Consider the following 15010-nt stretch of genomic DNA (forward strand, 5'->3'; position numbering starts at 1 on the left):
CGTGTGAAACCTTGCATGCAAGCATTTTCGCTCCTATTTCTTTTGTGTTTACACAAACAATAGCAAGGGCAATTCTAATAAAACTGAATTCTGTCTGTGTAGACCAGGGGTCAGCAACCTTTTTCAGCAGTGGGCTGGTCCACCGTCCCTCAGACCATGTGGTGGGCTGGACTGTATTTTGAATTTTTTTAAAAAATGAATGAATTCCTATGCCCCACAAATAACCCAGAGATGAATTTTAAATAAAAGGACACATTCTACTCATGTAAAAACACGCTGATTCCCAAACTGTCTGTGGGCCAGATTGAGAAGGTGATTGGGCCGGATCCGGCCCCTGAGCCTTAGGTTGCCTACCCCTGATGTACACTAGCTAACAAAGATAAAAATAATGACATTGTTTACCCTTAGTAAACATCTTTCACAAGAGTAAAACTGCTGGCTCACTTGCTAGCGAAAGCTTTTCTCTCTTAGGAACAGCAAAGATCCTGTTTTGTTTTGAACAGGTATAATACATCTAACCTTAGAGTGCCAAACCATAACTTTGGAATTTGAATGATGATTAACAATTACTATTTTTATAATAAGCAGTAAATCCTTAATGCGCAACCACATCTATGAAACTAGAATGGCATCATAATAGGATAATAAATACCTTCATGGAACAGATCTTAGGAAAGGGAAAGGTATCTTCAAAACTTAAAGTGTAGGCAAGGACACATTCTTCCTTAACTCCATGAGAGAACATCCTCTCAGAAAACTAATTAGTGCAATGCATCTGAGCAGATGTGTTTTGATACAGTTCATAGATCAAAAACAATCTTTTATCAAAGTAGTATCCTTCTCATTTACTACATAGGTGATCATGAAAGGTATAGTCAAAAAAGTGTCTTAAGTAAATAAAAACATAGCTCATTTTGATACATATTTATCTGCTAGATGGGCCAATATTAAACAGTGCTATTCCTTAGGCCAGTTTATGCAGCCAGACCCGATTTGCTCTTCCCCAAGGATATTACGCTCACTAACCCAAGATTCCATTTAAGATGTAAAACACTGGCACAAACTGTCCCTGTTATAGAGATAAGACCTATGGGTCAGTAATTTTTTGGATCTCCTTTAGGATTAAAAACTTTAATCCAAACTATAGGGATTATGGATGAACAAAGGACATGAAATTTTAATCCGAAGCAAGAAATATTTTTAAAAGCAAGGCACGTAATTTCATTGTGATTAGAAGTTTTGCAACACACAAATTAACACTGCCAACTCATTGAGCCTATTTTGAAAAACTCTGTAGTTCAAGCCACAGCACAGATCAGCTGGCGTTCATCCAGGAAAAACATCCTTTAGAACTGCAACCTATAAATTTAACACACCTGGAGTAAGTAGCAGCTACTTAAAAGTGCTCAAACAGATCCCCATAATTGTCTTAAGGTTGACCTCAAGGTTAGGAATGTATGTGCAGCCACATTCCTATTTTCTATTCTATGTGATTGTCCAATGCTAATGGCTTAGTAAGCATCCTTGAAAACCATTTTTTCCCCACATACTTCTGCGTGCCAGTATTACTTGAATCTGCTGTCCACTCCTGCAGCTCTACAGCATCCCCAACCTTTGGCCCTCCAGATGTTTTGGCCTACAATTCCCATGATCCCTAGCTAACAGGAGCAGTGGTCAGGGATGATGGGAATTGTAGTCCAAAACATCTGGAGGGCCAAAGGTTGGGGGATGCCTGCTCTACAGAGTGCTACAGTGAGGGTAATAAAATGAAAATACTAGGTGGGGGAATCACTCAGGAGGGCTGCTCCCACGTTTAAATGCAACCATTCAAATCAGGTACAGGGCACATAATGAGAACTTTACAATAATTATTTACCACCCTTATTCACCCCCCATTGGTTCCAGTGCATACATCAAGTGTCTCTGGAAGTCAAAGGAAAATTGAAGGCTTGGAAAAGAATCTCATTCCCTCACACAGTTAAAGGTGAAATAGTTTAGGTTTGATGCATTCATTTCCCTGTGCAGATAACCTTTTCAGCGTTAGTAAAAATCCAGGTATATCCCAGTAGTTTCGGGCATCTTTGTCAGCCTGAAAGACATCTGAGGCAACTCAGCATAAAATGGGTTTGGGCGTTTTATTTTGCTTTTTTTTTTTGTCTTTGTACAAAAAAAAAAGTCATTACGAAAAACTACACGCCCAACTTTGTGCTGTTTGAATGAGGCAATGGGATTTCTTCATAGGCTATTTTCATGAAAGGATATTTCATTGGCAGAAACCAATATTCCAAGTTATAGAAGAGGTAAAACTGATGATCCACAGCCACTTCATCAAATATCCTCAAGAGGTTTAGAAAGAACTCTTTGACGGAATGATAAGGTTTGAAAGGAGAATAGAAGTCTCTAATGGCCAGAGCTAGCGTTTTGTTTCCGTGTGGTCCAAATATAGCTGTTTCATTCCCAAAGCAGACGGGCTCTCCACTGAAAAGAGTAATAGTGGTGTAATTTGTTTGTATCTTCTTAAAAATGGCCCCCAGCTCAGCCAGCTTTTGGTATGTCCTCTGGACAAACTTGGAGCATTCGTAAGGCTCAAACCACACTCTGGCCTGCTCCTCCGGGCTCTCTTTGACCAGCCACGTCTCATAGTAAATGCCAGTTTCGTTGTCATATTTCACCCATTTTGCCATTTGATTAAACATAGCTCCTGTGCAAGAAGAAGAAAACACAATATCACACTACGGGAAGGAGATAGGAGAATCTTAACTACACAGCTGAATACTATCTGTGCTTTCAAATAACCTGCTTAATTCTGCAGCCTTTCCCACCTTTTTCTTCCCAGCAGCTCAGCGTAGCGTACATAGTTCCCTCCTCATTTAATCCCCACAACAATCCTGTGAGGTATAGGTTAAGCTGAGAGACACCCAAGGGCTCTCAGTTGGCTTTATGGCAGACAGAGTATGGGCTTGAACCCGTGTCTCCCAGGGTTTGACGCACTAACCACTACACCCCACTGACTCTCAGTGTTCCCTGACAGGCTGGGCTGATGCTCCTATGCAAGCATAGTAGTCACTTTTTGAAATTTATTTCAGAAGGAACACCAGAATGCTTGGTGTAAGCACAGAATCTGTGTCCACGAAGTGTTCAAATCTGAAGACCTCTGGAGATCTTCCCAGTTCCACAGAAAACAGAGGAATGGCTCTAACTATCAGGAATTCGGCCTACACTCGAGTAGGACCCTGGCAGAGACACATGCCCGACTGGCATGTTCTCTCCCTCCTGGCTGATCGTTCGGGAGCTTCAAAAGCTTTCTTCAGCCCAAACATCACAGCGACCGATGCCAACAGACATCGGCACACTTAGGGTTCCACAGAGTTTGCGCATCTTGCGTAACAGACCTCAGCAACTCAGCATTTTGGCTAATCTACTTTATTTACATATAAACACACATGGAGCACTGCAACATGGCTCCCTCTCTCTCTAGCATCAGTCAGCAAAGAGAAAAAGAACAAAGGGCAATAGTCCCACTTCATTGAACACAGTAACACAAACATCCTGTCTCTGCCACTTCCCACTCTGTGGAGTCAAAACATCATACCATCATGTGATAGACAACAATCCCATGACTGCAAACACGGAGCAGGAATTCTAACACTAACCACATCAACTCAAATGAAAGTCTGATTAATTTCAGCAAGGATTTCCCCCAGAAAAGTGGGATTAGGATTGCAGACAATTTGCAAAGATACTGTATTTTTCGCTCTATAAGATGTACCAGACCACAAGACGCACCTAGTTTTGGGAGGAGGAAAACAAGAAAAAATATTCTGAATCTCAGAAGCCAGAACAGCAAGAGGGATCACTGCTCAGTGAAAGCAACGATCCCTCTTGCTGTTCTGGCTTCTGTGATAGCTGCACAGCCTGCATTCGCTCCATAAGACGCACACACATTTCCCCTTCCTTTTTAGGAGGGAAAAAGTGAGTCTTATAGAGCAAAAAAATACGGTATATGGATATACAGTAACACGCTCAGATTGCTTACTGGCCTGAACCAAGCCCAAAATAATCATCATGCATCAACAACTTCTGAATCTCACCCACGTCAACAAGCTCCATGAGAATGTTTGCACGTTTGCAGGATCTGATTTCTTTCCGCAGGGCCTGTAAGACAGAGTTGTTCCGCCTGGCCTTTGGCTTGGAGCCAATTTGATTCCCTCCCTCCCTCTCTTTCTTTTTTCTTTTCCTTCTCCTCCTGCGATGAGGCTACATTTTAATATTTTAATGTTCCATTATTTTAATGTTGTATTTTATTTTTGTTTTTAAGTTGTAATCATTCATCTTGTTTTTATTATTGCTTGTAAGCCTCCTTGGCTGGGGAGGGCGGGGTATAAATAAAAATTATTATTATTATTATTATTATTATTATTATTATTATTATTATTACCTGAGATTGTGGTCACCAGAACCAAGGTCCCGTTCTCCTTCCAATGGGCATCATCTATTCCTTCATAAAAGCAGGCAGCCCCCTGATTGCACCAAAAAGGGGCCAGCAAATTGGGCCGGAGATGAGGAAAGGTGCAGTTCCCCAGCTGGAAGAGCTCATACCACTCCATTGTGTAGTTCTTCCCCGATAAGGAGCTCTTGAAACCGACAGCGTCGTGCATGATCTTCTAAAAGAAGGGAACAACCAACACAAGTGAAGGCATGCCTTCGTTCATCATTCCACATTCTCTCTATAAGGACTCTAACTCAGGGGTGGGGATTCAGTGTGGTCGGACCAGAGCTCTCATCAGCACCACCCAGCAATGGTCAGGGACAATGGAACCTGGCAGTCCAGAAACATCTGAAAAGCCACAGGTTTCCCCTTACTGCTCCAAGGCAGGGTTAGAAATTAGCCAGGCACGTTTTACGGCTGGCACGGGTCCAAATGCGACCACACGGAGCTCTCAGGATGCCGGGTTGGCAACTGAAATCGCTCTCTCTCTTTTTTCCTACAATTTTTATTAAATTTTCTGTTTTACATTTTAGAATATTCATTTAAACAACCTTAAAATATCAATGATTTCCCTTCCTCTCTTTCCATGGTTCATTTTGCACAACATAAATCCCTGCATATTTTATATAAACTAAACCATTCAGTATTCCATCATTACATCCATCAAAACTTATTTACACTGTTCAATTCATCTTAATGCTGCCCACGTTTTTAAATGTAGAGTTTTCCTCCATATATTCAATAAACATTTTCCAATCTTCTTTAAACACATGTTCTTATTGTTCTCTTATTCTAGATGTTAGGTCCGCAAACTGCACATATTCCATCAGCTTAAGTTGCCATTCTTTTTTAGTTGGGACTTCACTCCTTTTCCATTTTTGGGCTAACAAAACACGGGCCGCAGTAGTGGCATACATAAATAACCTTTTTTGACACCTGGGAATTTCCCCCAACGAAAAGGACTCTGGTTTTTTGGGGAAAGTACTTCTAAACATTTTTTTCAATTCATTATGAATTATTTCCCAATACTCTTTTACCCTTTTATGGACTTTTACAGGTCCATCACATATGATAGATATATGGCTGCAACTGACATCTCCATCTGGCTGACCCCTCCAGCTTTCTTAAGCAGGTACACAGAAGAGCTTATTCACAGCATTTATATCCCCCCCCTTTTTTCTCTCCAAGAAGTACATGGTTCACGCCACTCCTCAGTTTACCCTTACCATGACCCTGTGAGGGAGGTTAAGAGGCTGTGACTGACTCCAAGGTGAGCTTCATGACTGAGCAGAGATTCGAACCCTGATCTCCCAGGTCCTAGTTTAACACTCTAACCGCCGCACCACCCTGGCTTCCTAGAGTACTACTGCTATATAAATTAAATAGGTGAATAAATATGGGGAAAGGATCTGAAGTATTTTCCTGGAAGCTTGCAATTTATTTTGGATTGTTTTATTGGATGCTTTAATGTGTTGTAAATCGCCTTGCGAATTTTAATTATAAAGCGGTACAGAAATGAATAATAAGAATAATAAATTGCAGTGTAAAAAAAAAAAATCATTGCCGAGAAATTCCATCGTGGTGATCATAACCTAGGTGTCAGGTGCCATCTGGCGATTAGCTTACATATCTGAGTTTCTAACACTGCTCTAGAATCCTATGAACACTTACATGGGAGTAAGCCCCACTAAATACAATTGAGACGTGAGTCTAAGTATACACACAGAGGACTGAACAGTAAGAGCAGGGGTCAGCAAACTTTTTCAGCAGGGGGCCGGTCCCTCAGACCTTGTGGGGGACTATATTTTGAAAAAAATAAATAAAAAATGAACGAATTCCTATGCCCCACAAATAACCCAGAGATGCATTTTAAATAAAAGCACACATTCTGCTCCTGTAAAAACACCAGGCAGGCCCCACAAAGAACCCAGAGATGCATTTTAAATAAAAGCACACATTCTACTCATGTAAAATCACCAGGCAGGCACCACAAATAACCCAGAGATGCATTTTAAATAAAAGGACATATTCTACTCATGTAGAATATCTGGCCGCAGGCCAGATTTAGAAGGCGATTAGGCTGGATCCGGCCCCTGGGCCTTAGTTTGCCTACACATGGGTAAGAGCTTGACCCACTGCATGCATACTCAAAAGTAAATCATGTTTAAGTTTCAATTGGCTTTGCTCCTAGGTAAGTGTTCACAGAGATACCACAATCTAGAAATTGCAAATTCCAAAATAAAAGCAACTATGAGAATCAGTGAGCCATACTTTGCACAGCTCGTCAGGCTAATTGGCCAATTATGCTGTCGTTCTGGGGTTTTTTGTAACATGCCTTGGATGGCAGGAAAGGCAACACTATGAATGCCATAAAATAACAAAGCAATCTGGGGAAGTGGACGTCCCGTGATTTCTCTGCACGAACACAGAAACTTTTACACGCTGAATATCTGGAAGGAGGGAGTGAATCACTGTCACATGCCAGTGACTGGCACTAGCCAGGAATAGTAATAAAACAAAAAATAAAAATCGCCCTCAAAGTGCCATTTCAAGGTTGCTTCTTTCAAAGCTGTTACTTAAAAATTCTCAGAACATTTTCTAACACTCTCCTGTTGCCAGAGAAGTGGTAAACAATGTTTTCTAGATATGTTTACACGGTCTATAGTTAATGAAATTAACAATGTCAGTTCTGTATTGCACGTTTTGAAATCTAGGTTAATTGGGATGCTAGCAAAAGGCTGACAAAACAGAGGAGGAGGAGCCACATGTCACCTTACCATATGACCCAGGAGAGCGCCATATTTGAATTCCCAGACAGGCGCCTGTAACCGAAATACTTCCAGGACGTCGTCATCTCTCATCACCGGAATGGGAGAGCCAGTTGGGCAGAAAGTGTAACGCGCCTGACAGTAGGCATCTGTTTTAGGGCGGTAATCAAAACGCCTGCATTAAAATAAATAAATGTGTTGTTTTTAAAAAATTTTCATTTTAACCCAAAAGTTCAGATTAGAAGAAAGAAATGGCCATAAACTGGAAGTCATCTCTTGCTTGGACATCTCTTGAGTTTTCTCTCTCGCAGAGCTACATCCCATAATTATACTTAATCTCCCCATTTTGAGACTGCTCAGCCCCTGACAAGTCACCACTGCATGCCCAATGAGTCATCTGTGTTGAAAAAGCGTCCCATCTGGAACCCTGCATTGCTCGCACCTGGCTGTTAAGCATAATAATAATAATAATAATAATAATAATAATAATAATAATTTTTATTTATACCCCGCCCTCCCCAGCCAAGGCCAGGCTCAGAGCGGCTTACAAGCAATAATAAAAACAAGATGAATGATTACAACTTAAAAACAAAAGTAAAATACAACATTAAAATAATGGAACATTAAAATATTAAAATGTAGCCTCATCGCATAAGGCTGGTGGTTCGAGACCACCCAGGGATGCCTGTAGGCAGGGTTCCTGCATTGCAGCGGGTTGGACTAGATGACCGCTGGATCCCTTCCAACTCAACAATTCTATGATCCCACTCTGGACATCTGAAGCTCCACTGACACAACAGGACTTATTCCTTTCCTCCCCCTGGCACCCCCCCTCCTCAAATATGCTCAGAGGGTCCCCCAGATTTGGGGGGGGGGGCAGGGGAGAGGAGGGGAAAGTTCTCCTGCGCAAGCACAAACCTGAAGGACAGGATTGCATGCAACCCCTTTGTTCCACTTTAGGCACAGCCCGGATGCTTGCAAATCCTAATTTGTGGACGGGGAGCCCAAACCATCCCCTGGAAGTGAGCCATCACCGCACCTGCGGCCGCGGGTGGAGAATCCTGCCCGATGACCCTCTCCCCTCCCCATACGCCGCCCTCTCACCTGTATGGCACAGGCCACCCCTGCTGCCCCGGAGAGCCGCACGTCGAGCTGCAGGGCGTCTCCAGCTGCAGCAGCAAAAGCAGCGGCAGCCACAGACGCGGCGGCTCCCCGCCTGCAGCCATGATGCAGCTCCCCCGCAAGCAGAAAGCAAGCGGCGCAGGGCAGGCCAGCTCCGCTTCCGCCTTTCTCTTGCCCGCCCAGCAGTCAGCTGAGCACAGTTCAGTCCGTCACATGCCGAGGGGTCGGGGACATGCTCAGTGCGGAAACCTCCCAGACGCTTTTGGCAAGAGCGCCTGTTGTCGTTTCTCTGCCTCTAGCTCTGGTTTCTGTCCCGCGATCGCCATGGGGGAATCAGATCTCCCGGCTCTCTCAGCCCCACCGGGTCGTTTTTTGTTTGCGCATGGAGAAGGAAGCCTTTATTCGGAGGGTCACCTGTCACGGGTGCTTTAGCTGAGATACCTGCATTGCAGGGGGTTGGACTAGATGACCCCTGGCTCCCTTCCAGTTCTACAGTTCTATGATTCCATATCTCTGCTGTAGGTTTTTTAAAAAAGGTGCAGTGGCCGGAGAGCCCGTGGTTCGCCTTCCACGAAGCGTCGGATCCGGGGTTGCAGTTTAGGCTTTTAGCTCGTTTCAAATATGTCTCAGCTACCCTTAGGCCAGGCAATTTCAGAGAGGTGTTGCAATTAGCACAGATTACTCTCACAAAAGGAAAAACTCAATATCATCATATTTACACGTGCAAAGCTTTTTTTTTGGACGTGCACGCCGGATCAAACCGCATGTGTAGTGCGATTATCCTCTTATGTGCTGCAAAATCAGCGCGCGTTGCGCTCAGAAACGAAAGGGGAGCAGACCTGTTTGCATCCCAGGCGCGACGCCGTTTCCTGGAGGGCGCGAAGTCTTTCCTGTTCTCCCGTCTCCAAGGGTCACAGAAAGCGCCGCCCCGACGGCTCTTCTTCCGGACCAGCAGGGGGCGGGTGGGATCCGGCACCAGATCCTTCCTTCCTGCGGCCTCTTGCTCCGTTGTCGTGGGGGACCCGCGGGCTAGAATGGGGAAGCGGGTGGCCGTGGTCTTGGCTGGCTGCGGCGTCTTCGACGGCAGCGAGATCCATGAGGCGTCCGCCGTCCTGGTGCACCTGAGCCGGGCTGGAGCGGAGGTGAGGCTGGCGACCCTCCAAAAGTGCAAAAGGGGGATATTTCCTGCAGGTTGTGTGTGGACCAGATGACTCCTGGGGTCCCTTCCGACTCTACAATAATAGGATTGTTCCTCCCCTCGTGTCCTGCCGTGCAAAATCCTCCTAACCCACAGCTTAAACTTAGTGCGCGCAAGCAAGCAAGCAAACTGCTTGCAAGGGTCTCTTGCGATTTCCTCAGGATAGAATCATAGAATTGGACCTCTAAGGTCTCAAATATAGGATAAATGTGGATAATTGCACAAGGTAAATGCACATGTTCTTGTTGTTTAGTCGTTCAGTCGTGTCCGACTCTTCGTGACCCCCTGGACCAGAGCACGGCAGGCACTCCTGTCTTCCGCTGCCTCCCACAGTTTGGTCAGACTCATGTTTGTAGCTTCGAGAACACTGTCCAACCATCTCGTCCTCTGTCGTCCCCTTCTCCTTGTGCCCTCCATCTTTCCCAACATCAGGGTCTTTTCCAGGGAGTCTTCTCTTCTCATGAGGTGGCCAAAGTCTTGGAGCCTCAGCTTCAGGATCTGTCCTTCCAGTGAGCACTCTAAATACTCTAAATCACTTGTAGAAATCTAGACAACATTCAAAAAGTAAAAAATTGTTGCCCAGTGTAAGGTCAGTCTTCTTTTTTAAATGTGTCTATATTAAAGGCAACATTTAGCCCTGTTTTAAAGATCTCGTTACCTAATCTTGCTACCTAACATACCAATTGATGCTGAAATCCCTATGCTTTGTTGTTTTGGAATTTCAGGAACCTCTTGAAATGTTGGTACTTGCAAAATTATCTTGCTTAAAATTGGCAAAAAAACCCCATGGTTAATCTTGACTCTTGCAACTAGCAAAAGTGCTACTTTGTAGCACATATGTATTTGTGTTCCCTTTTCTTTTTCAGGTAAAGATATTTGCACCAAATATTGAGCAGATGCACGTTGTTGATCATCTGAAGGGTAGTCCAAGTGAAGAAAAGAGAAATGTTTTAGTTGAAAGTGCTAGACTTGCAAGAGGGGACATTCAGGATTTGGCTGAGTTGAAAGTCGGTGAATTTGATGCAATTATTTTTCCAGGTGAGCATTTAAAAAAAATATAAACTAATCAAACCTGCAATCCTATATGCCTCGGAGTAAGCTCTATTAAATTCCACAGGATTTGCATTTGAAAGGACATGTTTAGGATTGCGCTACAAATGAATTAGTTTAACACTCACTTATTTGTGAACCGTAAAAATCATTTGCGCCGGTTCAGTGTGCTCAGCAATGTGAGCTGGGACCCTATAACTAGATTCTAATACTGCACCTCACTGCAACAATACTCCCTCCCACAAAGCATAGTGCATTTTATTTACCATATTTTTTGCTCTATAAGACTCACTTTTCCCCTCCTAAAAAGTAAGGGGAAATGTGTGTGCGTCTTATGGAGCGAATGCAGGCTGCGCAGCTATCCCAGAAGCCAGAACAGCAAGAGGGATTGCTGGTTTCACTGCGCAGCAATCCCTCTTGCTGTTCTGGCTTCTGAGATTCAGAATACTTTTTTTCTTGTTTTCCTCCTCCAAAAACTAGGTGCGTCTTGTGGTCTGGTGCGTCTTATAGAGCGAAAAATGCAGTATTTAGTTTATTAAATTTTTATACACAAATACACAACAAAAACCAACCAGTAATCCCCATTTCTACATTCCACATTTATTTATTTTATAAATAAATAAATAAATAAATTTAAAAAATGAAAGTGGTTTGCACAATTCTAATGCACACGATAAAGGCCACATAAAACATTTTTTGTTTTGGTTTTTCAAAATTTTTTTTATTGCTTTTCCAAATTTATAAGAAAAAGAAAAGACATTACAAAACACAGCAAAAGAAAACACATTACAATACAAAAGAAAAACATAAAAAGAATTATTTCTTCTAAAACCCAAATTGCCTTACATTGTTAATTGGCTTCCTCGAGTCCCCCCTAACTGAATTTCATTGTATCACCTTGTAACAGTTCTCCAAAATCATATTTCTATTGAAATTGACTCCTTCCATTTACTATCCTCCTCTTTTATTAGTATTCTAGTCCTTAATGTTTCACAGCACATTCTTATTCTAAGCCTAAGCCTATTTATTACTTTTAAGTGACTTCTAATTATCTTATATTACAATATTTCGCTAGATATTCCTTAAATTTCTTCCAGTCTTCTTGTGTCTCCTCCTCTTTCTGGTCCCAGATTCTTCCAGTCAGGTCGGCCAGCTCCAAAAAGTCTAACATCTTCATCTGCCATTCATCTATTGTTGGTATTTCTTGCGATTTCCAATTTTTGGTCAATAAAAGTCTTGCCGCTGTAGTGGCATACAAAAACAGTCTAGCATCTTTTTTGGGCCGTTCTAGTCCTATTATTCCAAGGAGAAAGGCTTCTGGTTTCTTAATAAATGTGTTTTTCAACATTTTTTTCAATTCATTATAAATTCCCCCCCAGAAGTCTTTCACCTTAGGACACGTCCACCACATATGATAAAAGGTACCTCCTTTTTCTTTGCATTTCCAACATTGGTTATCATTTGTATGACACATAAAACATTTTTTGAAAATAGATCACAAACTATTACAAAGCGGGGGAAATCAGCAAAATGTTCACCATAGAAGATACCTCCTCAATCTCTACTGGAAGAGCGCTCCACAGGGCCGAACCAATTTTGTGCCAATATCAAATAAGCGTTGTCTCATTGAGTGACAAAACAGCGGCGCTCCTGTGTTGGAAGAGGCAATAATGGGAAGTTTCTTCTCGACATAAACGAGTAAGCTCTTCTCTTTCCCCCCTCCCTTCAAGGGGGCTTTGGCGTAGCGAAGAACTTGTGTTCCTGGGCGGTGGAAGGAAAGAACTGCACTGTCAACAACCTGGTGAAGTCCACCCTCGAGGCGTTCCATAGCGCAAAGAAACCCATTGGCTTGTGCTGCATCTCCCCTGTGCTGGCAGCAAAAGTCTTCCCAGGCTGTGAAGTCACCGTCGGCCACAACAGAAATGTAGAAGGGAGGTAAGGAATTTTGTTTGGAGTATCTCCTGATTCTGCACGCATGCCGATTCTCTGCCCATCACAAGATCCACCTGTTACAGTGATGTACAGCTTTCCCCAATCTATTGTTTTTCTCTGTTGGTTGTTGCTGATTACACTCATTGGTCACATTGTACAAAAGAAAAGGCCTTAGAACCACGTAATCACTTTTATATGTCCTGTTTTAAAACCGGGGGGGGGGGGGGAAGTATAGTGGTACCTCAAGTTAAGAACTTAATTCGTTCCGGAGTTCCATTCTTAACCTGAAACTGTTCTTAACCTGAGGTACCACTTTAGCTAATGAGGCCTCCTGCGCCACTGCTGTGCGATTTCTATTCTCATCCTGAGGTAAAGTTCTTAACCCGAGGTACTATTTCTGGGTTAGCAGAGTCTGTAACCTGAAGCGTCTGTAACCAGAGGTACCGCTGCACGATACAAAAAATGCTCTTCCTGTAAAATATTAATAAGGATGAGTCCCATCTACCCAACGTCAAGCTATATCACATCACGATATACCGACATATCACAATGTCTGAAATAAGGATGGAGTTGGTTTTCAACTTCCAGCTAAACATCAAGATATACGGATATATGACAATGTTCAAAATAAAGATGGAGCTATGTAAAGGCATTGGCTGGCTTCATGGTTTTTAGCACATTGTGATTTCTGCATAGCACACGCACACACACCATGATTCACAATATATTGCCAGGTCAAAAACTATGAAGCCGCTATCATGATATAGACTTCAAACTGGTTTGGTGTGATATATCACCAGCCCTACTCTGCCGTCCACTTGGGTGAGATCCATGCAGAAGGGCCTCTGATGAAGACCACAGGGTCTGGTCTGGTTCATACAGGGAGGGCCGGTCCTTGATGTATTGTGGTCCTGAGCCTTCCAGGGCATTAAAGGTCAAATCCAGCACTTCAGCAGTGAGGGAAAAGCAGTTCTTGTTTAACTTCTTTAACTTCCCTTGCAGGTTTCCTGATGCTGAAACAGCTGCGGCCATCGAAGAACTTGGCTGCAAGCACATCTGCAAAGACGTGAGCGAGGCCCACGTGGATTCCGCAAACAAAATAGTCACCACTTGCGCGTTCATGTGCAAAGCCCCTTTGCATCAAATTTTTGATGGGGTTGGAACCATGGTTACCGAAGTCTTGAAACTGGCATGAAGGGGGAAAGCCAGGCTTGGGGGCAGCTGGTAAATGCGTTAACAAATGACGCTTTGTTTAAATATGATAGAATCAATAAAAATAATTAAGCCACCGAGATCAAGAGTCTTTATTCAGGGAAGAACTTTGTTTTGCTCAGGGCATGCAAACAATACCTATTTTAGTGACACATCAATTGCACCAGCTTTTATAGGGTGAAATCCAAGCTTGCTCTTCTGTCTTGAGTTCCAGCTGAAGGTTCCTGCCGGGGGAAGGCATTTTTTGCTAACTTCTCCCTCCAGCTCCTGTTCTGCCTCCTCTACTGTTGCACAGGTCACCTAAACCCTCCGGAACAGCCATTTGCCTGCCCCCTACTTTCCACTCCACCTTGCCTGGCACAAGTGGATGCAGCAGTTTCCCCCTGCTGCCCAACCAGGGTTGAGATTGTCCTGCCGGTGCTATGGTAAAATAGATGTTGCACCACAAGCCAGAAGAAGTGATTGGTAAGCCCCGTCAATTTAATTTAAATAGGCATTTAAATAGGAATGCCAGAGTCTTTTAAGTCGTTAGGTGCATTGACAAGAGCAAGAATGCCCGCAGTTGGGCTCAGGCCAAATGTTGGTCCCTAAAGCATTTGTCTCGTGACTGCTCTCTCAGGTGGGTATCCCCCCCAGATTCTGCAAAGCAAAGAGAAAGAGAAACTGAGGATTCACATGACACAAAGATCTAACTTTCTACTGACAGCTGCACGTTGGGTGATAGCGCATTTTTGGAAATTCCAGGCTGAGCTGGCCCTTGAGGTTGGGTTCAAGAGTATCTGGAACGTGGCTATTTCGGAGCAACGAACTGGGCTTAGAAGGGTCGTGGAAGGTGTTATAAAGAGAGGTATCCCTTCTTTTCATATGTAAGGGAAGTAGACAGCAAATTTCCCACACTAATTTCACAAACGTATCTGTGGAGATTCTATACGGACCATTAAAGCCCTAAGACTATAAAATGGTGCTATAATCTTAATACTATGTTTATTATTTTTGTGTGTGGAGACTATAAGGTAAAGGACCATTAGGTCCAGTCGTGACTGGCTCTGGGGTTGCGGTGCTCATCTCACTTTATCGGCCATGGGAGCCGGCGTACAGCTTCTGGGTCATGTGGCCAGCATGACTAAGCCACTTTTGGCAAACCAGAGCAGCACACGGAAACGCTGTTTACCTTCCTGCAGGAGTGGTACCTATTTATCTACTTGCACTCTGACATGCTTTCGAACTGCTAGGTTGGCA

General features: G+C 43.4%; 2 protein-coding genes across 2 annotated transcripts; one reads left to right on the forward strand and one right to left on the reverse strand.

The window, feature by feature from the left end:
* Window positions 1–1105: 1105 nt before the first annotated feature.
* On the reverse strand, window positions 1106–8500 carry CLN5 (CLN5 intracellular trafficking protein). The gene is made up of 4 exons (XM_083435896.1): window positions 8362–8500; window positions 7267–7432; window positions 4439–4664; window positions 1106–2701 (listed from the first exon to the last, which is right to left on the reverse strand). The coding sequence occupies exons 1-4, from the start codon at window positions 8481–8483 to the stop codon at window positions 2190–2192; spliced, it is 1026 nt and encodes a 341-aa protein (XP_083292022.1). The 5' UTR covers window positions 8484–8500; the 3' UTR covers window positions 1106–2189.
* A 643-nt stretch (window positions 8501–9143) lies between these two features.
* Window positions 9144–13851, forward strand: LOC310675376 (glutamine amidotransferase-like class 1 domain-containing protein 3, mitochondrial; the record flags this gene model as incomplete). The annotated part of the gene is made up of 4 exons (XM_083435904.1): window positions 9144–9521; window positions 10444–10615; window positions 12358–12562; window positions 13562–13851. 4 exons carry the CDS (start codon window positions 9144–9146, stop codon window positions 13752–13754), a joined length of 948 nt encoding a protein of 315 aa, XP_083292030.1. The 3' UTR covers window positions 13755–13851.
* Between the last annotated feature and the right edge of the window lie 1159 nt (window positions 13852–15010).

This window comes from Podarcis tiliguerta, assembly GCF_965153285.1.
Source record: "Podarcis tiliguerta genome assembly, chromosome: 4".
In the NCBI taxonomy this organism is placed as follows: Eukaryota; Metazoa; Chordata; class Lepidosauria; order Squamata; family Lacertidae; genus Podarcis; species Podarcis tiliguerta.